The following is a 25,486-nucleotide window of genomic DNA, read 5'->3' on the forward strand; positions in this document are numbered from 1 at the left end:
GGGCCCCCCCCCCCCCCCCCCCCCAGCACAATTCCTCTCCTTTCCCAAAGCAGCCCCTAGCACATATTCCTCTAAACCCCCCCCCCCCCCCCAAACCAAAGAACATTCTGGCTTCATCCATCGTGGCAGGTTAAGGGGGGAGTGCTGCACTGACGCACTAGCCTTCTTAGTGCCGGGAGGAAGGTGTCTACCATGTTTTCCTGCACCAGATGACACCAAGCCTAGGGACGCCACTTCTCCCAACCTCGCATATGAATGAGCTCTAATAGTGCAGCCAATCACAGTTCTCCAATCACCCGCCACAGTCGTGAGACCAGTGCCTCCTGTACTTCCTGGCCAGTGAACATGGCATTCATACATACTAGTAGGCTAGGCTTGTTTGGCTTATAACAGGGGTGTCCAAACTTTTTTCCATGAGGACCAGATTTGATGAAGTGAACATACGTGAGGACTGACCATTTTACCTGACATTCTTTGAACCATTAAAAAATCACAATCACAAGAGAAACTACCCAAATGACCCTGATCAAAAGTTTACATACCCCAGTTCTTAATACCGTGTATTGCCCCCTTTAACATCAATGACAGCTTGAAGTCATTTGTGGATGAGGCCCTTTATCTTCTCAGGTGGTAAAGCTCCCCAGTTCCTGTAAATTCTTGGGCTGTCTTGCATGAACTACATGTTTGAGATCTCCCCAGAGTGGCTCAATGATATTGAGGTCAGGAGACTTAGATGATGATTGAATGATTCCTCAGAATGTAAAGTTAAAAAAAAAGCACATGTGCAGACAATATATTTCAATATTGATAGTAGAAGTGAAGCAATCATGTGCAGGAAAAACATCAATTAAAAATGTAGTCCCACTTGCTTCCACAATCAACCAGGAGTGTGCCCCAGCCTCTTACCTTAAGTAAAGACCCCAATGGGTCTAGCAGCGCTTCTGGTAAATATAATAGTAATCTCCACTCCTTTCTTCTCCTTGGAGCACCAGGCAAAAGTGTAAGGCAGTAGTTTGGGGATGGTAGATAAACAGCAAGCTCCCACTGTGCTAAGTACATCCTCCTTAGCCTCCTCTACTCTCCTCCAATCAAGGGTCATATAAGATAAAGGAGATCTCCATAGTGCGCTAATTCAGTATAAAGAAATCTTATTAATATCAGCAACTTGCATATAAAATCAGACAATTCAGCATCTATAATTCAAGGGCTTCCAGTGACCCTAATACAGGGATCAGTGCTAAAATAAAATGCACTGTCACTGTACTAATGACCCTGGCTGGGCAGCAGTTAACATCAGGGGTGATCAAAGGGTTAACTGTGTGCCTAACCAGTGTTTTACTATACTGTGTGAGGTGCTTTTACTAAGGGAAGAGATGGAATTTTTTTTCCCCTGCTTTTTCAGGGACACAAATTCCATCCCTTCCCTCCTGTCAGAACGGCCATCTGCCTTATCTACATAGACAGACCGCCATTCTGCCTCTCTACTGATCGGTGGGTGCTGGTGGACATCTTATCCATGGTATCCGCCAATAGGCTCCCACTGTGTATAATCACAGTGAGAGCGAGCCACCGACAGCATGCCCCCTACCCGGAAGAGTTGGATCACATGTACAGTGAGGAAAAAAGTATTTGATCCCCTGCTGATTTTGTACATTTGCCCAGTGACAAAGAAATGATTGGCCTATAATTTTAAGTGTAGGTTTATTTTAACAATGAGAGACCAAATAACAATAAAAATATCCAGAAAAATGTATTTCAAAAAAGTTTATAAGTTGATTTGTATTTTAATAAATGTAATAAGTATTTGACTCCTTCGCAAAACCCTTGTTGGCAATCGGAGGTCAGACGTTTCTTCTAGTTGGCCACAAAGTATGCACACATCTCAGAAGGGATTTTTTTTCCCACTCCTCTTTGCAGATCCCTCTCCAAGTCCTTAAAGAGGAGGGCCAGTTTAAAAAAAAAAAAAAAAAAAAAAAAAAGTCAGCAGCTGCAAACACTGCAGCTGCTGACTTCATAAAATCACTTACCTGTCCAGGGCGCCCGCGATGTCGGCCGCCCGAGGCCGAGCCGTCCCTCGGCTCTCGGGTCCCGGCGCCGCCATTCCCTGTAAGGGAAACAGGCAGCGGAGCCTTACGGCTTCACTGCCCGTTTCCTACTGCGCATGCGCGAGTCCCGGAACTACTGCGCATGCGCGAGTCCCGCAGCTCTTTCTGAATGGGACGCGCTGTGTTCTGGAACACACAGTTCCCAGAACACAGCGCGACCCATTACCCAGAAGACGCCGCGACGAAGACAGAAGACAGAAGATCTCCGCGGAGGAGGAAGAGGAAGATTAGGATAAAGTGCCTAGCAACAGGCATTTCTGGTAAGTAAAAAAAAAATAAAAATTTTCACATTTTATTTTTTTTAGATTTTTTTGTCATTTTTAACATTTTTTGGTTTTCAGGGTGGCCCTCCACTTTAAGGTTTCAAGGCTGACATTTGGTAACTCAAACCTTCAGCTCCCTCCACATATTTTCTGTGGGATTAAGGTCTGGAGACTGCCTAGGGCACTTGTCATGCTGGAATGCCCAGCCACGGCCCATTTTCAATGTCCTGGCAGAGGGAAGGAGGTTCTCACCCAAGATTTGATGGTGTATGGCTCTGTCCATTGTCTTTTTTTTTATTTTTTTTTGTGCATAATGTTTCCACCTCCATGTTTGAGGGTGAGGTTGGTGTTCTTGGGGTCATAGGCAGCATTCCGCCTCCTCCAAGCACAGCGAGTTGATTTGATGCCAAGGAGCTTGATTTTTGATCTTATCTGACCACATCACTTTCACCCAGTTCTCCTCTGAATCATTTAGATGTTCATTAGTACACTTCAGACAGACCTGTACATGTGTTTTCTTGAGCAGGGGGAACCTTGCAGGTGCTGCAGGATTTCAATCCTTCACAGTGTAGTATGTTACCAATTGTTCTATTGGTGACTATGGTCCCAGCTGCCTTGAGATCATTGACAAGTTTCTCCCTTGTAGTTCTGAGCTGATTCCTCATTGTTCTCATGATCATTGAAACTCCACGAGGTGAGATCATGCATGGAGCCCAGACTGAGGGAGACTGACAGTTATTTTGTGTTTCTTCCATTTGCAAATAATCACACCAACTCTTGTCACCCTCTCGCCAAGCTGCTTGGCGATGGTCTTGTAGCCCATTCCAGCATTGCGTAGGTCTGCAATCTTGTCCCCGACATCCTTGGACAGCTCTTTGGTCTTGGCCTTGGTGGAGAGATTGGAATCTGATTGCTACTGTGGATATGGTGTCTTTTATACAGGTAACGATCTGAGATTAGGAGCAGTCCCTTTAAACCCAGATTCACATTGGGCCAATTTTTCATGTGATTTGAATCGCATGCCAAATCGACGGCTATTGCCGGCAATGGCTGAATCGGAGCTACGCTGACTTTACAGCGCTGTACTGATTCCCAAAAGTAGTCCCTGTACTACTTTTTGGGGGTGATTTTTAACAGACATCTGTGCAGGAACCCACACAGATGTCCGTCAAATTGCCCCTGAAGTCAGACTGCATTGCCAGTTTGAAATCGTGCCTGTTCAGCTGAACTTGCACGATTTCAACCCTTCATCATAAACCTACCATTAAAATTATAGACTGATCATTTTTTGTTTTTTATTTTTTGGTCAGTGGGCAAACATACAAAAATCAGAAGGGGATCAAATCCACTTTTATTTTTATTTTTTTTACCCTCGCTGTACAAAGGTGCCACCCTGTAGCAGTAAACTACTATACTATAGGGTGGACCTTAAGTGGTTAAAGAATAATGGCACATTAAAGCAAAGTGCCCTTATCCTCTCTTCCCCTGACCTGACCTAACCTAGCCCACCCTCAACATCCACAGATGCACACTTGCCTTGATCCGATGCCCACGGTTCCTTTATTTGATTACTATCTAATGGTGCAAGTGTTTACACTCCTATAGCTTTCTATGGGACCGTCTCCAGCCTCAGGACAATTGATGGCAGTGGTTCTCAACCTCAGTTCTCAAGTACCCACAATGGGCCATGTTTTTAGGTTTTCCTTTACTTTGCACAGCTGCTTTAATCAATATCGATGACATGGTATTGAAGAACTCTATTTTATCCTAAGGGAAGTTCCCTAAACATGGCCCGTTGAGGGGTGTGAGGACTGAGGTTGAGAACCATTGGTCCATGGGACATTAATGTGCAGGTACAGCTAGGACGTGCCAATGAATACAAGCAAAAAGTGGAAGAGTGGCCACTGGACTGAGGCATGTATATTTGGTTGGGGATGTTCGTTAGGTTATGTCCAGAGGAAGGGGGTAAAAAAAAAAGATACATTAATTTTGTTTTAAGGTGCCCTTCTCTTTTAATGGGTTAGTTCATCTTTACCAAAAACTGCTTCTGCCAGAGTATTTGCCAGAGTATAGAATAAATACTATTGATGGTCCTAACTTTGGTCCCTACTTTGGCTTGTATTTGGCAGTTACAGTATATACGCAGTGTCTCCTTGTAGGAATGTAGGCTCATTCTGATGCCTGCCGATGGAAGGCTAGGAAAACGCATATTGATTTTGCCCACAGACCATTTCTAGTGGTCCTTCACAATAAAGCAACATTCCATATTTGTTCTTGGAAGGTGTAGCATTGGCTATCTTTGAATAGAAATATGTGGGAGTTTTCTGCTAGACCAAGCCTGTGTATTAGATGTATACATATATACACCATATTGTTAAAAGTGTTGGGACACCTGCCTTTACATGAACTTTAATAGCAAAATCATTTGGTGGAGGGGGGATTATGGTGTGGTGTTGGGCTAGTTCTAGTCAAGGGAATAAGGTATCAGCATACCAAGACAATGTCATGCTGCCAACATTGTGGGAACAGTTTGGGGATGATCCTATCATGTTCCAACATGACCAATGCACAAAGCAAGGTTCATAAAGACATGGATCAGAGAGTTTGGGGTAGAGGAACTCGACTGGCCTGCACTGAGTCCTGACCTCAACCCGATAGAACACCTTTGGGATGAATTATAGTGGAGACTGCCAGCCAGGCTTTCTTGTCCAACATCAGTGCCTGACCTCCACATATGCGCATCTGAAAGAATGGTCAAAAGTTTCCATAGATACACTCCTAAAACTTGTGGACAGCCTTCCCAGAAGAGTTGAAGCTTTTATAGCTGCAAAGGGTGGGCCAACTCAATATTGAACCCTACGGACTAAGACTGGGATGTCATTAAAGTTCATATGCATGTAAAGGCAGGTGTCACAATACTTTTGATGATATATTCTATTACCAAAAGTATTGGGACACCTGCACTTGAACTTTAATGACATTCCAGTATTTATCTTATCTTATGCAAACATGGGGATGCGTAGGGGAGAGTACCTGCTACAGGGAGAGATACGTATCTGGTAGGCAAAATTGCTTGTGGCTATTTGGACCTAAACTAGTATTTACCCTTTGCAGTTTGGAGGGCAGCCCCACTTGCAAAGGGGCATCTTTCCCTGGAGATGGGTTTAAACCACTCTCCGCCCAGCCGATATATATAAATAGCTGAGCTGATCCTTTCTAGACCTAAAAATGTCTGTCCATCAACGTTTATCATCCAACCTGACAGAACTGGAGAGGATCTACAAGGGGGAATGGCAAATGATCCCCAAATCCAGGTGTGAAAAACTTGTTACATCTTTCCCAAAAAGACTCATTCATGGCTGTATTAGATCAAAGGGTGCTCTACTATACTATATTAGAGCAAAGGGTCTAAATACTTAGGACCATGTGATATTTCAGTTTTTTTTCTTTTTTTAATATATCTGCAAAAATGTCAACAATTCTGTGTTTTTTCCTGTCAATATGGGGTGCTGTGTGTACATTAATGAGGAAAAAATTAACTTAAATTATTTTAGCAAATGGCTGCAATATAACAAAGCGTGAAAAATTTAAGGGGGTCTGAATACTTTCAGTCCCCACTGTAAGTCTTATTATCATGCAACATGCCAGCACATAGAATCGCTAATTTTTGGTGTGAAACAGTCACACCCGAGTAGAGTGATTACCAGGCGTTTTTATTTGAGCATTTTTGTGTTGTAAACTAGCTCTTTAGAAGCGTATTTCAAGTAGTTTACATGTGTATTTAAGCTTCAGGCATTTTTTTGTTTTGGCCAATGGAAAACCTTAGGATTAGGAGACCAGTTCATACAGGCTTACAAATGTCTGAAAAGCCAGGCATAAAATGCATGGAAACCACTTAATTTTGATCATTTATACACACACACACACACACACACACACACACACACACACACACACACACACACACACACACACACACACACACACACACACACACCAGATCACAGGTGAGAAGGGTTACCTTTTTAACCACTTCCCACCCGGCCAATGCATATATACGGCCGGGTGGGAGCCGTCTACTCCTGATAGGCCGTTCAGGAACGTCCTTCAGGAGTAGCGGGATCGCTCGCGCAGCGGCGCGATCCCGATGTGCTCGTGTCACCCGGACACGGCACATCTCAGATCGGCAGGAGGGCTCTGTGATTGGCCCTCCTGATCACATGACGGCCGTGTCCAATCACGGCCGTCATGTGATGTAAACAAACAGCCGGTTGCTAGGCAATCGGCTCTCCTCTCCTCACACGGAAGTCACCGCTGAGGAGAGGAGAGCAGAACGCTGCAGCCGGCTGATGATCAGTGAGTATGGGCTGCTTTTTACAGCTTTTTACTCACTGATCATCAGTGTAGTGTAAACACACAACACACCACACAGTACAAACACAGTCCCCACACATGTCCCCAAAACACACATGTCCCCAAAACATACATGTCCCCAAATAATAAAAACACATGTCCCTAATAATAAAAACATGTCCCCCACATATGTCCCACTAAAATCACATGTCCCAATGATTATCTGCACACATATGTACGTGATCACCTGCACACATATGTACATGATCATTTGCGTACATATGTCCGTGATCACACAAACCAATTATTATACACTTAACAGAATTTTTTTTTACCAAAAACATGTAGCAGAATACATTTTGGCTTAAATTTATGACAAAATTTGATTTTATTGGATTTCTTTTCAAATAGAAAAAAGAAAATATTGTTTTTTTTCCAAATTTCCGCTATTTTTGCGCTTATATCGCAAAAAAAAAAACGGAGTCGTGAATAAATAACACCAAAATAAAGCTCTATTTGTGCGAACAAAATGATAACAATTTCATTTGGGTACAGTGTAGCATGACCGCGCAATTGTCACTGAAAGCGCTAGAGCGCTGAAAGCTGAAAATTGGGCTGGGAAGGAAGGGGGTGAAAGTGCCCTGTATTGTAGTGGTTAAAATAGCCATTCAAACCCCTTTGTGTCAACCTGTGTGCATGTTATCAGGCCAAAATCACCAGGGTATGTAGACTTTTGATCAGGGTCATTTGGGTAGTTTCTGTTATTATGATTATTTTTTTTACCAATAAAGTTTTATTATAAGAAGAACAGGTTACAGAATTCAAAATATCTATGCGTACATTCATTCAGTACATTTAGCATGTGTAGTCATGAATTTTTAAGACAAAGGAAAAAGACAAACAGTAATGACACAACCATATACATTGAAATGGTAGTTATTCTCTAGCAAGACCTTGGCTATATAATGTAGCGAGATAAATAAGCTTGGTTGGTTGTTCGGAGCCTAGGTCAGTGCACTGAGCTGCATCTAAAGAAAGGAACTAGAAGTTGAGGATGTGGGGGGGGGGGGGGGGGTGGAAAAGAGGTAAGGCGCAATGGAAAAAGACCTTTTGGAGAGAGAGAGCCTAGTAACAGATTTGTTAGCATAGTGAATATAAACGTCATTAAAGAGGAAGTAAACCCTGATGGGTTTACTTCCTCTTTCATTCCCTGCAAAGGCAAAGCATAATGGACTACTATGCATTGCATAGTAGCCCATTATGTGTCACTTACCTGACACAGGAGCCAGCGAAGTCACTGCTGTCCCCTGTAGTCTGGCGCATCCATCTTCTCGGTGGGGTCTCGCAGCTCCGCCGCTGTCATTCGGCGGAGCCGCGATGACGTCACTCCCGCGCATGCGCACGGGAGCCGACACGAGCGGCAGCTCCATTATTGGAAATGCCGCGCTCAGTGCGCCTGCATGCGCCGTACGGCATGCGCCGTACACAGCGGTGCCTGTCTTCGGGCAAATATCTCCTAAACCGTATAGGTTTAGGAGATATTTCTTGGACCTACAGGTAAGCCTTAATCTAGGCTTACCTGTAGGTCAAAGTGGTTTGTAAGGGTTTACAACCACTTTAATGCCTATAAGGAAACAACAATCTACTACAGTAGTAAATAGTCAATCCGTGTTTTAACCTACTAGAGGTGATAAAAAGTATTTGTCCCAGTTACTGTGATGGCTTCAACCAGTATCAAGTTGTACGTGTTGATCAGAGTACCGATATACCACCCATGGATTCCATATTTGGTTACATTTTTCAGTGGTTTCCCTGGCAATGGCAACTGTTTCCTCCATGTAGTATATATCTCTTATGGAATTAAACCATTCTGGGATGGAGGGAACGTCCTTCGACTTCCAATGCCTTGGAATCAGGATTTTTGCTGCATTCAGCAGGTGTCTCAAAAGTCAAATACTTTTTGCATCGTTTCATAGAGCAATCCGCAATATGCAGCACATGGGTGTAAGAGGGATTTTTGTGTCTGTAATGGATTTAATCAGTTCACACACCTTATTCCAGAAGGGCCTCAATATGGGACAGTCCCACCAGATGTGAAGTAATGCACCTTTATCTTGCTAACTTCTCCAACAAGAGTCCGAGGACAGTGGGTACCACTTTTTCACCTTAACGGGTGTAGCATACCAGTGTGTTAACAATTTATAGGACATTTCTTGCCATTTTGTACCAATGGAGCATTTGTGTGCCAAAATTGAGGCTTGTCACCATTGTTTGCCGGTAAGTTTGTCTCAAGGGCTTTTTCCCACTGTACTCGTGCTCCCTGGGTTTCCCCAACTCTGCCCCCCCCCCCCCGCCCGCAGCCAGGAGTACATTAGGAAGGTAGATTTGGCTATCAGGGTTCCAGATTATGATTATGATTTGAAGAGTAAACAGTTGACTGATAAATGGCTAAAGCCAAACACTAAAAATGAGTGAAAGAAAAGTTTTTGTTTCATATTCTCTGAAAAATGGCCAAGAAATCATAAATTCTGCCAGGGTATGTAAACTTATGAGCACAACTGTACAAGTTATTGTGTCACTAAATTGTCTGGCTTTGTAAAATATTTGAATATATCAGTGTAAAAGAAATTTACATATATCATTTTTTTTTTTCTTTCCCCTAAGATCTCTTCAGGGAGAAAATGGCACCTGCTGCCAGAGACTTTACTAGCCGTCATGAACCGCTCCCATCTCAGAGACCAGACAACACTGCCTTTACTCAACAGAGGCTTCCTGCCTGGCAACCACTCCTGTCTGCTAGCATTATCTTGCCACTGTTCTTCTTTGTAGGGTTATCTTTTATAGGAATTGGCATTGGATTATATTATTCATCCAACAGCATTACAGAAAATGAGGTAAGACAAGACTGAATATATATTGTGTGTGTGTGTGTGTGTGTGTTTTTTTTAAATTTTTTTGTAACTCATTTACTTCACGTTAAAGTTTACAAAAACTTTGATTTATGAATAATAATGATGAAGGGTATCATAACTCCCAGGTCTTTATCACTGCCTGCGACCCAGACAGTGTGATCCACCTTCACCTCATGTCTTCCTATAGAGAATCCAGCAGCATGGTCACAATGGGGTTGATTTACTAAAACTGAAGAGTGCAAACTCTAGTGCAGCTGTGCATGATAGCCAATCGGCTTCTAACTTGTTCTAGCTTGTTCAGTTAAGCTTTGACAAAAAAACTGAACGCTAATTGGTTTCAGTGCAGAACTGCACCAGATTTTGCCTTCTCCAGTTTTAGTAAATCAACCATGTTAATAAAACAGTATAAGTCTTTTCTTAAATCCAGTATGTATTGGTGTAATTTCTCTCTATTTCCTTTTTGTATCCTTTTTACTTCAAGTGGAACTTTACAAAAAGCTTTGCCTCGGGTAAGATAATAAAGGGTTTCATGGCTCCCCTGTCTTTATCCCTGCCCATAAGCCAGGCAGTCAGGTGCACCTTCACCCACTATGTCACTAGGGAGAATTTAGCAGCGTGGTTATAATGTTAGTATAGCAATAGAAGTCTTTGCTCAAATCTAGTATGTGTGTTTGTTTTTCTATCCTGGTTTATTTATTTATTTTCCTTTGTGACACATTTACTTCAAGTTGAACTTTACCAAAAGTTTTGGTTAAATGATGAAAGGTTTTATGGCTGGCCTGGGAACCCAGATCAACATCTTTGTGCAAAATTTGCTACTAGCCTATAACAGCATGAATTTGTTAACTGAGAATAGTAGCTGTTGCATGTCCTATCACCCCAATAGCACTAGTATCTGGTTTAAGCACAGAAATCTACTTAAATGTTAGGTTTCAGGTCAGTGGATAGACCTGGTTTAGTGACGCTCATCCAACTTTGTCAGTCTGAGCTGTTGGCACTATGGGGTTGATATATTAAAACTGCAGAGTGCAAAATCTGGTGCAGCTCTGCATAGTAGCTAATCAACTTCAGCATGTTCATTTGACAAGAAAAACCTAAAAGCTGATTGGTTTCTATGCAGAGCTACACTAGATTTTGTGCTCTCCAATTTTATTAAATCTCCCCCATGTGTCCCTTCAAAAATGCTATGTACATGTAAGTGTCATTATTCTGGTTGGGCAGGGAAATTTGATGCACACTGAAAAGCCCTGCATTGTTTAATGTAATGTTTATGTGAAATGTGTTTTAATGTGCATAGCATGATGCAGAAGGTTAACAAAAGTAGCCATAATGTTGGTGTTGATGGCTACCCAGTGGTTTCTGTGGAGAAATAGGAATTTCAGTTCACATAGGATTCTGTGGAAAATGTATTCTAGAGAGAAAGTAACCTGGAAGCTGAGCTCTCAGCAAACCCCTGGCTATCACTGTGGGTCAGGACTAGGTGGAGATCTGCCTATTGGGGTTACATATAATGGTAATTATGTCAAAGATGATGTTGATCTGCAACAGACACCACTAGGTGAACAAATACATTGGGAGTGTGGTCTCTCTGCCTCTTGCCTGTGGACTTTTAGAATGTAAATGAATGCTGAGCACACAGAGGATCTTGTGGTTTGATTTCCTGCCTCTGACTTTTATATATTTGCTTTATTAGCCACTGGTTTTAGTAAAAAAATAGTACAAGGGTCAATAAATTCACAATCCTGCTACAAAATTAAAATAATGGGTGTCCCTCCCACTAAGATAGACTGGGAGGAATCAAGGATTAGGGGCAGGGAACTCTCATTCCCCCCCCCCCCCCCACCCAAAATCTTAGGCTGCTTTCACACTGGGCGGTATTCAGGCGTTACAGCGCTAAAAATAGCGCCTGAAAAAAACCGGCCCCTTTAACTCCAGTGTGAAAGCCGGAGGGCTTTCACACTGGAGCGATGCGCTGGCAGGACGGTGAAAAAAGTCCTGCTAGCCGCATCTTTGCAGCGGTGAAGGAGCGGTGTATTCACCGCTCCTAAACCGCTCCTACCCATTGAAATCAATGGGACACCGCGGCAATACCGCCGCTACAGCGGCGCTTTGCGGGCGGCTTTAACCCCTTTTCGGCTGCTAGCGGGGGTTAAAACCACCCCGCTAGTGCCCGCACACCGCCGCTAAAACGACGGTAAAGCGCCGCTAAAAATAGCGGCACTTTACCGCCGACGCCGCTCCCGCTGCAGTGTGAAAGCAGCCTTAGTGACCAAGTCAAGTGTATGTGGAATACATACACTTTGAGGAGTCTAAACCTGGCCTTTACTAATGAATGGACACCAGAGCACTTGTAGATATAATTTTTTATATAAAACAATTATCTTAAACTATGAAAGTTTGCATTGATTACTGGAGGATCCATAGGATTCAGGATTATGAAGTCTGTTTGTATTATTGCCCATCAAATGAAATGAATGAATTTACGCAAAAACAGCATTAATGCATCTAGTGCTAAGGAAATGTGGACTTTCTTCTTCTACAATCTAACTCTACTAAATTGTCGTTTTTTTTTTTTTTTTGTTTTTGTTTTTTTTAGTACGACTATACTGGTACGAGCACAAATGATTCCTGTTACCTGTGTGCTACTAACGGCTCAAAACCTTGCAACTGCAGTATCCCTTTTACCTTAAAATCTTTGTTTTTGGTAAGTCAAACAACCTGACTCCTTCTTTTGTGGGAGAAATTTTATGTCCTTTTCCAGCTACTGGTCAGTTAACTGATCTGTGTTTTACAACCGTATAATTGCAGAACAGCTTAGACACGGCATGATCGATGCAGACAAATATATCTAAATCCTAATGTTCAGTTGCTAGTTGGCTGGTTGATTGACCAACTTTGGTACATTCAGCCTGCCCATACATGGTTCGAATCTCCGTCTCTGCTGAACCGGCTGAGATTTAAACCATCTATGGCCGGTCATTGTTATGATTGTTCATTAAAGTTCTTTAAAGTTTTTAAAGAAAAAAAATAAAGATGTATTTCAACATTCCCAGCCAAATTTGGATAACGCCTACTTTATATTTGTTACATGTTCCCACTGACAAAACATAATTTTAAACAATTGTAAAAATTACTGGTTACCTTTTTTTGTTTTTTTTTTTAGGTGTCATTTTCTTGCTTAAAAACCCTTACACAGAGCTGGGTGCATGAATGATGCGGCCATGTGGGCATGGGGAACTTTTACCTATACTGTTGCCACAGGGAGGGGGTAGCAGATAGTGTCTGCAGCATTGGGAACATGTTACATGTTCTACCCTAAAAACGGGTGTAACATGTTTCCAAAGTTGAACTCATCCTTTTAAAGTCCAGGTAGTGTTGCTTTTGCCAGTTTATCTCCATATTATAATTGGGGAGGTGTTTTAAAGTTAATAATATATGGCAGAAAATAGGTTTGATCTCCTTTTGGGGTCCTTGACTGAGATTATATGAAATTTTAAGGTAATGTAAAGCTGCCTATAGTCAACAGAGGGTAGCACAATAAGCTAGCATGATCCAACTAACCTTTGCTGGAAATCTATTGAGGGCTGTAAAGTAGTATCATCTCTGACAACCTAATAGGTTTATGTGGGAGGAGGATGAGGAGAACAGTACAGGCTGATACTGCCAGAGCCACTTATAAAAGAACAGAGATCAAACAAGCTTGCCATAGATTGTTCTACTGGAAGTATCGAAGACCCATAGACCTGACATAATCACCTGAAATAACACGCATAACTACTTTTATGACTAGGTGTTTGAATAGATCACACATCACATATAATATTTCATATTTTGTCGAGCGCGCCTAAACAAATGAAATGGCACGTTGGAATATTTATGAATACTTGTTTCACTGTAGACATTGCAAAAATCCATTTCTCAATAGCAGGGAAACCTTGTTGGGAAGTATAGTTAGATTAATTCCAGGTATGGCAATTTTTATATTGTTACACTGGTCCACCTTGGACGAATTTAAGAATGTATGTGGCATATCAGGGGGATCCCCTTGGAAGGTGGAGATAACTTTAGCAGGCATCACTACTACAGTAATCTCTACTTGCTTCAGGGTCCTGTGCTTGGCACAAGGCCATTCAGGGAACACTTTGCATTCTCTCAATGGGATTGGTGGAGGCCGTAACATCATGATCACCACCAAATCCTAATCTTCCAATGTGTTTTTTTAGTACATGTACTTTAGCATGATCTGAAAAACTATTAACATACATGTAGTACAAGTTATTGAAGTGTTAAACAGGTGTGAAAGAGGTAAGAATCAAACCTCATCTTAATCTCTCCTTTTTTCATTTTCAAATAGGGTCCAGTCTTTATGTACTATGAGCTATCCAATTACTATCAGAATCACTATCGTTACATGATATCTAGAGATGATACTCAATTAAGTGGATTCCTGAGTAATCTAAAGGTAAGCATGCTAGGCTAATGCTGTCATTACTGTTACCACTGTGAACTTCTTTTCAAAAATTTAAATTTATGTTGGTATTCAATTAAAGTGAAAGTAAAGGCAAACCTAACTAACTCAAAAGCGACTGCAGCATAGGTAATTATAGTGAGTTTTTTCTTTTGTTTTGTTTTTTCTTTATGGATATTTATACTGTATATCCAAATCCAATAAAAACGACATGAATGATAAAAATATTTATATAAATTGAATACAAAAATGACAGTAAAGTAAATAGTATGCCAAAATGTCAGTGCCTAAATTTAAAGTGCTATCTGTAACTTCATAAAAATATTAAACTTTCAAAGTCCATAGTGATATGCAAGACTTCTTATTTTATTTTTTTTAAACAAGAAATTGATATATAGGTTAATCACATCCTCTAATAATTGATGCCAGTGCTTCTAACGTGGTAGTGCAGTGCTATTCCACTTCAATACACTCTATGTGCACTGGGCCCTAACCCCAATGGGTCTACTCTCACCAGATGTCTAATACCTCTTGTGACGAAAGATCAAAAAGCTTTCCACAGCTCTATTGTGCATGTCTCTGTGTCCTTAATGCGGTTTCTTTTTACACAGAACAGTTGAAGTTCAACGTGTGTATGTATGTATATGTGTATATATGTATGTATGTATATATGTATATATATATATATATATATATATATATATATATATATATATATATATATATATATGAAAAGCGTGAAATTATCACACAAAAAAATGCTTTTATTAAAACTCATAATACAATGCTACTCGCGTTAAGTGCTTCAACGGCACCCAGGGATCATCTGCCTGTAATCCGCCTCCTGATGATGTCTAATTGAGAGATGAAACCTGTACAAGTAGGGGAGAGCGGTTCTCTTGGGTCTCCGAGCCCATACACAGATAGCATCGGCTCCTGTCTCCAGAGTGGCGGCCAACGGAGGTTATAATAATTACAGGCAGATGGTGTCGGGGATGCACTTGACAATGTAAGTAGCTTTTTATCATGTGGTGATGTATTTTAATAAAGAAATTTTTGTGCAATGACATTCCTCTCTGCTCTATATACATGTTAAACTCCAACTGGTCTATTTTTTTTTTTTTTATCACTTATTTCCTTTTTTTGGATATACATTATCCAGCACATGCAGATGTAAAAAGAGAGTAGCACAGAATTGGAGATGTTTGCTAGGGCCTTGGCTAAAGATCTTCTGTTTGTTTGGTCTTATAGCAGCACCATCTTTAATGGAATACATTTTTTTTAGGGTATGCCCCCCAAGTCTTTGTTTGGCTAAAGATCCGTCCCAGGACTCCTCAGTCACCGCTACTAATGCAAAACATAGGATAACCTAGACCAGTACCTTTTCACCTGCCAGACCTCTTCTTGTCTAAAAAGTATTCTCTGAATAGCGCACATGCCTAGTAGCTGACCTCCAGTGTTCAGTATGCACAGAAGTGCAACTGATCAGCACAGGACTTAGGAAAAAAAAGAGGTCACTGAAGTAGCAGTGTCTTCTTCGGTGATATACAGCTTCCAGAGGCATCAGCCAGGTATGGTATATAAGTAAAAAAAAATATATCAAATTCTATTAAAGAAATTAAGATAAAAATAAATAAATGCAATACTCCATTGCTCTGCACAGACCTGCAAATGTACACGTGTATGCAAACTGCAATCACACCACACATGAGGTGTCTCCATGAACAAGGGAGAGAGAACAATAATTCTAGGTCCACAATTAAGAGCTGACTATAAATGGATGAGCCGTAAAAGATTTCAAAGTGTCCCCTATGGGGTCACAGGAGTGCAATTCGTTATGCACTCCTATGACCCATTTTCAACAGAGAGCGGTCTGAAGTCTGCTCTTTACTGACATCACAAAAATCAGTCCAGGCACCGCATCATCCCGACAGTGGGGGTCTGGATCTGCCAGTTACCTGGACCAGTGGTCATAAACTCTGTCCTGAGGGCCCACTAACAGGCCAGGTTTTATGTATTACCTTGGGGAGATGCAGAGTAGAATACTGCAATAACTGAGCAGCAAATGATATCACCTGTGATGTATTTCAGTTATCTTGCAAACCTGGCCTGTTAGTGGGCCAGGTTTGGTGGCCATCTCAGTGGGCCACTGAGAGGCTGAGACTGCCCCACAGGAGCAGAGAGGAGAGCTGCTGATTTACGGGCAGCAGCTCTCTGCTCGGGGAGCTGTGAGAACTGAGCCATCGGTGATGTTCCGTGGCTCAGTTCTCCGTACAGAGGAATCAGGGTACAGATGCTGCATCCTCCAGGTAAGTATGAAACTGGAAAAAAACTTTACTTCTCTTTTTAATTTCCTGTTGTGTCTCTGGGACAGGACAGGAAGCAAAGAGAAAATACCCCCAATGGTACACAAATTGCAAAAAAAAGTTAACCCTTCCCTCTATGCAAAATTAAAAATTCGAAAGAGCTATACCATTTAAATTACCATTATCCTATTCTAATTGTAATTTAGGTAAAATAATTCTACCTGTATAGGAATAAAGCTACAGGTAATTGAAGGTACAGTGTAAACTGTTTATTTATTTTTACCCCCTAACACTGCATCGATTTAAACAGTTTCTCACTGTCTATGTGCAGAGGGAGAGATGCACCTTTCTGAGAAATCTATATTTGCAAGCTAACTTGGACTTCCAGTGATCACCCTGGTTGCTGTCATGACAATCATGTGATTTGGTTCCTGATTGTTAGTCAGAGACCAGCATCCTAGTACACATCCTAGTACTCAGCAGGATCATTAATTAACCATATCTGGGGAACGGTATCTGAGATTAATATACAGACTGCTGTCACCTAAATCGGAACGCAAACTATGTATACCCAGTGAGAATATTTTTTTAGCTAATATTGCTGTGTGTGTGTGTGTGTTTTGTATTAGTTCAGTGTTTCTCAACTCCAGTCCTCAAGGCTACCCAACAGGTCATGTTTTCAGGAAACTGCTCACATCACCTGTGCAAAATAATGGACAGACTGAAAACGTGACCTGTTGGAGCACCTTGAGGACTGGAGTTAGAACTGAGTTAGTTCTAGCAAGGAATAGATATCTGAGACATACATTTTAAAAACTTATTTCAGAGGGTGAGACTGCATTGAGTAACAGTATAGTAAACCTGAGCAGTATTCTGACACATTTGGACTATACAATAAGTCATAAGTGTCACGTGCCCATTTTAAAGACCCATAAATTGTGACTACCAACAAGCTATATAAAAAATAAAAAAAATGGCATGGGAGTAAAATGTAACAAAGGATTCGAGTGGGAAAAAAAGGGTGGGAGCGAAGAAAATACGATTGAACAGTGTTTAAAGAATTGTTTAAGGCATGTCACTCCACCATAAAGGACAATCCCAGAACATGAGGATAAAAGGACCACTATGGTGAACTTATACCAGCATGGCGTCCTCATTAGGCTTCCAAAAGTTTAAAAGTTCTGTACTGTATACTTTTTCACAACTGTGATCTTCTTTAAAAAAAAAACACAACCCATGAGGTCTAATGTTTGACCTCTACAAAGGGTTGGGACTTTGAGGTAAGATATCTGCTACACAGGAAGTTTGTTTTTTAGACTTATGCCGCATACACATGCTCGGACATTCCGACAACAAGATCCTGGATTTTTTTCTGACGGATGTTGGCTCAAACTTGTTTTGCCTACACACGGTCACACAAATGTTGTCGGAAATTCCGAAAGTCAAGAACGCAGTGAAGTACAAGACATTCGACAAGCCAAGAAAAATAAAGTTCAATAGCTAATAGCTCTTCCGAGCATGCGTGGAATTTTGTGCATTAGAATTGTGTACACACGATCTGAATTTCTGCCAATTTTGTTGATGGAAAATATGAGAACCAGCTCTCAAATTTTTGTTGTCGGAAATCCCGACAGCAAATGTCTGGAGCCTACACATGGTCGGAATTTCAGACAACAAGCTCTCATCGAACATTTTGTTGTCGGAAATTCCGACCGTGTGTACACGGCATTAGACTTATGCAGGCCATACATGGTAGAATTTCAAACAAATTTTCTTTTCAAAATCAGAAACTTCCGTTTTTTTTTTTTTTTTTTGGTGATCCGATGATGCCACCATTGATTTTCAAAATTCGGCTGACCAAGCCTTCAATTTCACCTCATGTTGCTACAGAAAAGAATTTTCGTGGCCGGGAATCTTCTTTTCTCTCCGTAAATTTTCTTTTCTTATTACATTTCTTGCACGATTCTCCCATCATTGATTGATTTAAAAAAAAAAATTCCAACATGTCCGATTTCTCAGATTTGATTTCCACACAAAAATTCGGCTGTTGCTACAGCCCACTAATGGTGCGAAATTCATACGAAAATTCTAAGATACGATTTTCGAAAGAAAATTATTTCGAAATTCGAACAGTGTATGGCCGGCATAAGACTTGAAGTATGCAGAAGTATAGTATAACACAACTATTGTGTACCAACTCAATATGGTTTCCCAATGTCCATATAGAATTACAAATTATACACTGAAACAATGTGTGTTTTTTTTTGTTTTTTTTTGTTTTTTGTTTTGTTTTTTGTTTTGTTTTTTTATATTTGGCACGGACCAACAAAAATCTGAAAGAGGTTCTACCCTTCCTCACTGCATCCAAAGCTAAATTTAACATTGTGGCTAGGATTAGGCTTTTAAAGTTTATTTTGTATATTGTCATTTTTATTTTAGGATGATTCTGTGTTTTATTTACTGATTTTAGTCATGTGAATAGTAATTTGATATATATATATATTTTTTTTATTATTTTAGAATCCATCTAATGACTGTTTCCCATATAGAGTGAATTCTGAGCAAACGCCAGTTGCTCCATGTGGTGCTATTGCTAACAGCATGTTTAATGGTAAGTATTCTGCAATATAGGTAAGGCTGCTTATACATGTGCATTACAGTCAATTGAATTGACTGTCAAACAGTGCAAAACCCATGAATTACAGCCTATAGCGTCCTGATGTGAACAGACCCTAATGCCGAATGATGGTGGCTCTATTTTTCAAATTTTTTTTTTTTTTTTTTTTTTTTTTTTTATCCCATTTCAGATTCTTTTACCTTGTATTACTTCAACAGTAGTGGAAAATATGAGGAAGTTCCATTAAATGGAAAAGGGATTGCATGGTGGACCGATTACAACATTAAATTCCGGAATCCAGTTGATGGCAATCTAAGCTTATCTAAAGCCTTTGCAGGTGATGTGAAAAAATAAAAATGGCTAAAATATGTAAATATAAATATATACAGTATACTGTATATTCAGTCTTGGAGCATGTACACACTTTTCAGTCTATAGTCATGAGTTCAGCAAGGAATATAAACATTAAATATACTGTAAAAGGACTGTGTGTATGCTGTTTTCTTATTTTAATATAATCTGCTATTTAATTTATGGGAACATCTGATTCCCTTTCTGCTCTGCACATAATTAAATGTGTGCATGTAACTCCTTTACCAATACAGATACAACACCCATTTTTTATTTTATTGTAATTGGATGCAGTGTTTTATACCTAAGTGAACCTGATTTAGCAAATTGGTGTTTTCTTAAATACCTCCAGGGACAGCACAGCCTATGAATTGGTTAAAGCCCGTGTATGACCTGTCAAGCGACCAGACTAATAACGGCTTCATAAATGAAGACTTCATCGTATGGATGAGAACAGCAGCATTGCCTACTTTTCGGAAGTTATATCGTAGAATTGACAGTGGAAACTTTTCAGCTGGTCTGCCCCCAGGAAATTACAAACTTGAGATTCAGTACAGTATCCTTTTCACAGAAACTGGAAGAAAATGTGCATGTATTTTTATTACTCTGTTCAGATTTAAAGCTGTTCAAGTTGAACTTTTTTGGTAGTGGGGGAAGGTTAAGCCTCTTTCAGGTGTTCCCTGATCTCGGAGGTCCAGAAAGTGAGAGATGGGGTGTCAGACAAAAAAAAAAGTCTTCACTCCAAAACAAAAAAAAATCCTCACTCTAATACAAAAAGGAAAACCCTTTTAGGTCCATTGGTAATAGAAATGTTTTTGACCAGACCAAATTGTGAAGTAAATGTTCCTGCTTGTTTAAAAAAATACCCTAATATATTTTTATAATTAGCAGAGAAATGGACAAAAATGCCCATAACATTTTTTTAAACTTTATTTTTTATGTGGAACTTATTTACTAATTTTTACTACTCCAAACATTTTCAGATTTATAGATATTGGTCACTTTATAGTTCAATAGCTATAATTCACCTGCCTGGGACAATGTTAAAAATAAGTAGTATGGCCATCTCAATCTGCTTAAATAAGTAAAAAGACTCCGTTGACTTAAATCTGAATTCCAGCTTTTGTTACACTTTACATCCAAACTGGCCCAAATGAACTATGTTCCTCACTAACATGTGAGGCTGCTGGATATGCTGTATAAACTATATGTAGCTGAAGCTACATATAGCATTCAAGGATTCTGGGTTCAAGCCAAGACCTTCCTGTCTCATACTTGGATTAGAGTCTATCTGATTGGTGTTCAGCCATTCAAAGAAAGCAATCTATTCTAGCAGTGAAGTCAGAGGCAGGCTGGTGTAACTCAACTAGTCAGAGGAAGCTTTTTATTCAGTGTAGAATACATTGCTTTCTATGAAAGACTGTGTTCCAGGTATGATACAGGAAGTTTTTGGTGCGTTTGTATACAGTGTTCTTTAACTTTGGCATTTTTTTTTTTTATTAGCCAATAGAGAACAATTATCCAACCTTCCCCCAGCACTCTACAGATTGCACCTGGAAATCGGAGAGACATCTAAGGCTGGGCTCACACTGTTGTGCTGCATGGGTATATAGGTGTTTTTCGTACATTTTAGCTGTAGTCCCAAAGACTTCTATTAGGTCATGTGTTTTTGCCACCTTTTCTGAAAGCACACTAAAAACATGCTGCTTCTTTGGTGTGCTTTCAGAAAAAGCTGCAAAAAACGTGTGACCTTAGGCTACTTTCACACTGAGGTGGTGGGCGTGTCGGCGGTAAAGTGCCGCTATTTTCTGTCAATTTTGCGTCTCTATTCGGCCACTAGCGGGGCTCTTTTGCCCCCTGCTAGCGGCCGAGAAAGGGTTAAAATCACTGCAAAGCGCTGCTGCAGCAGAGCTATGCCAGCAGTATAGCCGCACTGCCCCATTGATTTTAATGAGCAGGATCGGTTTAGGAGCAGCGTATACACCGCTCCAAAGATGCTGCTTGCAGGAGTTTTTCTTTTTTTTTTTTTTTTTAACATCCTGCAAGCGCAGCGCTCCAGTGTGAAAGCACTCAGGCTTTCACACTGGAGAGATGGGAGCGGCTTTTTACAGGTGCTATTTTTAGCGCTGTAGCGCCTATAAAGTGACTCAATATGAAAGGGGTCTAATAGAAGTCTAAGGGGCTGCGGCTTAAAACCTGAGCAAAATGCATGAAAACTATGGATACACCAACACTACAGCTAAACCACAGTGCACTAGTGTGAACCCAGCCTTAAGGATGCTGCAGTTTCTAAACAAGAGACTTAAATTATTCTCCTCCCAAAGTTGGGAACCTGGGAAGAGGGTGGTAGTGTGTATTTGTAGGAGGGGGGTTGTCAGGAAGGGGCTAATTTATATATTTTAATGTACCAACTAAAGGAAATCCTATGAAACTGTGGCATATTTTTTTTTTGCGATACGGCACTGCGTTACTTTAAAGCGGAGTTTCGCCAAAAAAAAAAAAAATCAAGTCAGCAGCTACCAATACTGCATGTGCTGACTTTTAAAATAAAGACACTTGCCTGTCCAGGGGGCCCGCGAGGTCCTCGCCCGACCCGTCCCTCGGCTCCTGGGTGGGGGTGCCGGCATCTTCAGTAGGGGAATGAGAAAGTGAAGCCTTGCGGCTTCACAGCCTGGTTCCGCTCTGCGTATGCGTGAGTCACGCTGCACCTCCTGACTGGTCCCTGCTGTCTTCTGTGTGTCTCCCAGAAGACAGCAATGGGAGCGGAGGAGGGGCTGGACATGGCATAGAATGTGCGGCGATCTATCGCCTGGAAGTGGGAGCAAACACCTGTATTAGAGAGGTATCTGCTCCCCCCTTAAAGGTGCCAAATATGACACTGGAGGGGGGAAGAAACTGTTAAGTGAAAGTTCCATTTTGGATGTAACTCTGATTTAAATGACAATTGCACGATCATGTGACGCTGTACATAAATAAAATGTATGCCATTTTTCCATCAAATAGAGCTTTCTTTTGGTGGTATTTGATCAACTCCTATGTTTAATTTTTTTTGCTCTATAAACAAAAATAAGATAGACTATTTGAAAAAAATAACTATTGTTTGCTTTCAGCTATAAACATATACAATAAAGAAGTGTTAAAAATCAAATTTCTTAAGTTTAGGCCAATATGTATTCTGCTACATGTCTGCTACAAAAAAAACCCAATAAGCATATCTTGACTGATTTGCACAAAAGTTATAGTGTCTACAAACTGTTGGATATATTTATGGAACTTTTTCATTTTTTATATATATATATATATATATATATATATATATATATATATATATATATCTAATATTTTTTTTTACTAGTCATGGCGGTAATCGGTGATTTTTAGCGGAGCTGCAACATTGTGGCGGACAAATCTGACGTTAAGCCTAGGTTCACACAGAGTGCGGGAATGAAGTCGTGCGAGTTCAGCCGAACTCACACTATTTCATTCCCACATATCAGTCCTGATTTCGGGGACGATTTCAGAGACATCTGTGCGGGTTTCTGCACAGATGTCAATGGAAAGCGCATTCCAAAATCTCCAAAAGTAGTACAGAAACTACTTTTGGAAATCGTGGCGGCAGCGCACTGACTGGGACGGTGTCATTGCCACCGATTTGACATGTCAAATCACACCAATGTGAACAAGGGCTTATGGACGCTATTTATGGGACCAGTGACACCAATACAGCAATTGGTGCAAAAGAAAATTAAATTTGAGAGGGGGAGAGAGGATAAACAAGTGTGATCATTGGAGGAGAGCAGGCTGAGTTCCCAGCACAGCTAGAGAACGGACCAGTGTGCTCTCCTGCTTAGTGTGGTCAGTTTTTAATAGGAACTGACAGGAACATTTCACACAAATGAACCAATACAAAGGGAACAGAATACAAGTACATGGTACAGCAGGCACATATCAGGAATGTGAAGTGTTGGGGTAACAAACGCTTTAAGTAATCTGTTCGTTCACCACACAATTAGTACATTTTTTTTTTTTTTTTCATCTGCTAGCTTAATCTTAAACAAAATCTGTCTGTGTGTAATTTCTTCCCCATTTTCACTACAAACACCCAAAACAAGTAAATTGAAAACAAGTGGTTGAGCTGTGGTTTAACTACACCCCGACTGCCCACCAAAAATCTCCAATACAGCTGAAGGGGGTAAAGGGTCACAGCCACTGCAAATGTGTGGCAGCATGTTGCCTGTTTAAACCTATTCAAATCAATAAGGCCGTGCTGCAACCACAAGCCCAAAAGCTCAGTTCGCAGTGACAGCACGTTGGTCCCTTTTTAAAGATTGACATTCAACAAATATAAACAAAAAAGAAAAGTGGCAGCAGGATCGCCTCCTGAGCACCGACAGTGGCTGCTTAGCTGCACCAAGGAGGGTTTTTAAGCAAATAATGAACAGCAATTAATCGACTTGCTTGCCCCATTTGTTGCCCAATTTTTAAGCTAGCAATAGTCTCCGTAGGAAAAATTTTAAACTTTGGTGAATAGGAAACCTTAACCATTTCTCAACAGATTATCAAGTTCTAAGTTTTGGAGGAAAAAAGAAAATCGTCTTCAGCACCGTATCGTGGATGGGAGGGAAGAACCCCTTTCTGGGCATAGCGTATCTTGTATTTGGTTCCTTATGTACATTATTTGCATTCGTAATGCTCATCGTGTTTATAAAGTATCAGGGCAGGAATGATGATGATGATATCTAACACAACATAAACCTTAACACTGAAAATGATTTCAGATTTACCTAATGTTTACATGTCAAAATAAAATGCACACATTACATTCCTATAATATATGATGAACTTGATCCTTAATGGACTGATTCGAACTTAATCATAATGGAATGCATTTAAATTTCCTTTGATACCTCATTTGCAGGACCTTACTGGTGCAGGACAATTCTTTGTAGGTGTGTGATATGAAAATACCACAGTGATAGGTTTTCCACTTCAAGAATCGGGAACCCCCCCCCCCCCCCCCTTCTGATTCTTGATGGTATTGGTTTCTGCTCTGTCTCATTAACATTTCTTCACACACCCTGGACTTTTACTTACTGACTTTTACATTTTGTTAAGTAAATGAATGTGATGTCACTGAAAAGTTACATTGCCATATGTAAATAATCTTATGTTCTTTCTGTGGTTTAATATATATACACATACAATCTTTGAGATACAACCCTCAGAGTATGTCAGGAACGTGAAAAAATGCAGTTAATAAAATAATTTTCAAAAAAATGCTATAACAAAAGTCGAAATCAAAATCCATATACTTCCTATTTTACTGGTCTGAGACCATATAAATCGGAGGGGGTGGTGTGGGTAGATTGGGGTTAAATTATATTGCAAAATATAAACTGATAAACCTGTTTTAATGTGCATACTTTGTTTTTTTTGTATTTCTTTTTTTTATGTGTAATACAATAAAATTATACTTTTTTTTTTTTATATTTTTTAAATATTCTGTCTTTGATGTTTTATTACTTATTACACAACCACCCAGCTTAAAAGAGATCTATAGTCACGCATTGTAATAAAAATAAAAAAATACTTATTTTTGACATCCAATATAAGCTTACTTGAAAAATCTTTCATACTATGAGTTTTCCCTCATCTGCTAGCCACCTCTTTCCACAACTTCCAGCGATCCCTGCATGCTTTTCAGCTTCTCCTCTGCTGTTTATCTTAATTTTCTAAGGAGCGGTAAAGGGAATGTAAGGGTAGGGTTGCGTATGATAGACAGATGACATCTCCTTCATATGTTCCCCCTTTAACTTGTTGGGTGCCAAGTGCAAGGGTCACACAGGAGGCCTACCCTAGAGTTAGGCTCGATTCACATCTAAGCATGTTGCTTTTGAGCATTTCTGCAGTGCTTTTTGCGGTGCTTGCCGTGGACACGCGTTTTGCGTTTTTTTTCTTACAGTGTTGTTGCTCAGCAACCAGCTATATATACAGTGTAAAAAAAAAATGCAAATCTTGGTAATACCGCGGTACTCGCATTTTGGATGTGGGTCCATTGACTTCTATTATATACAAAATGCTGCATTTTGCATGGGGAAAAAAAGTCCCAGA

At 40.4% G+C, this 25,486-nt stretch overlaps 1 protein-coding gene across 1 annotated transcript in view; it reads left to right on the top strand.

Annotated features, from left to right (window-relative positions):
* Positions 1-24,864, top strand: part of LOC143982855 (cell cycle control protein 50B-like) — a 34,367-nt gene extending 9,503 nt beyond the window's left edge. The window contains exons 2-8 of the mRNA XM_077481907.1: positions 9,386-9,615; positions 12,230-12,337; positions 13,988-14,095; positions 18,928-19,018; positions 19,215-19,361; positions 19,728-19,931; positions 23,931-24,864. Coding sequence (XP_077338033.1) covers positions 9,403-9,615; positions 12,230-12,337; positions 13,988-14,095; positions 18,928-19,018; positions 19,215-19,361; positions 19,728-19,931; positions 23,931-24,118 — 1,059 coding nt within the window. The 5' untranslated portion in view covers positions 9,386-9,402 and the 3' untranslated portion in view covers positions 24,119-24,864. The remainder of the gene's footprint in view (positions 1-9,385; positions 9,616-12,229; positions 12,338-13,987; positions 14,096-18,927; positions 19,019-19,214; positions 19,362-19,727; positions 19,932-23,930) is intronic.
* The last annotated feature ends 622 nt before the right edge of the window (positions 24,865-25,486 follow it).

This window comes from Lithobates pipiens, unplaced genomic scaffold (genome assembly GCF_037356315.1).
Source record: "Lithobates pipiens isolate NorthernLeopardFrog02 unplaced genomic scaffold, aLitPip1_a1.2 Scaffold_16, whole genome shotgun sequence".
Lineage (NCBI taxonomy): Eukaryota > Metazoa > Chordata > Amphibia > Anura > Ranidae > Lithobates > Lithobates pipiens.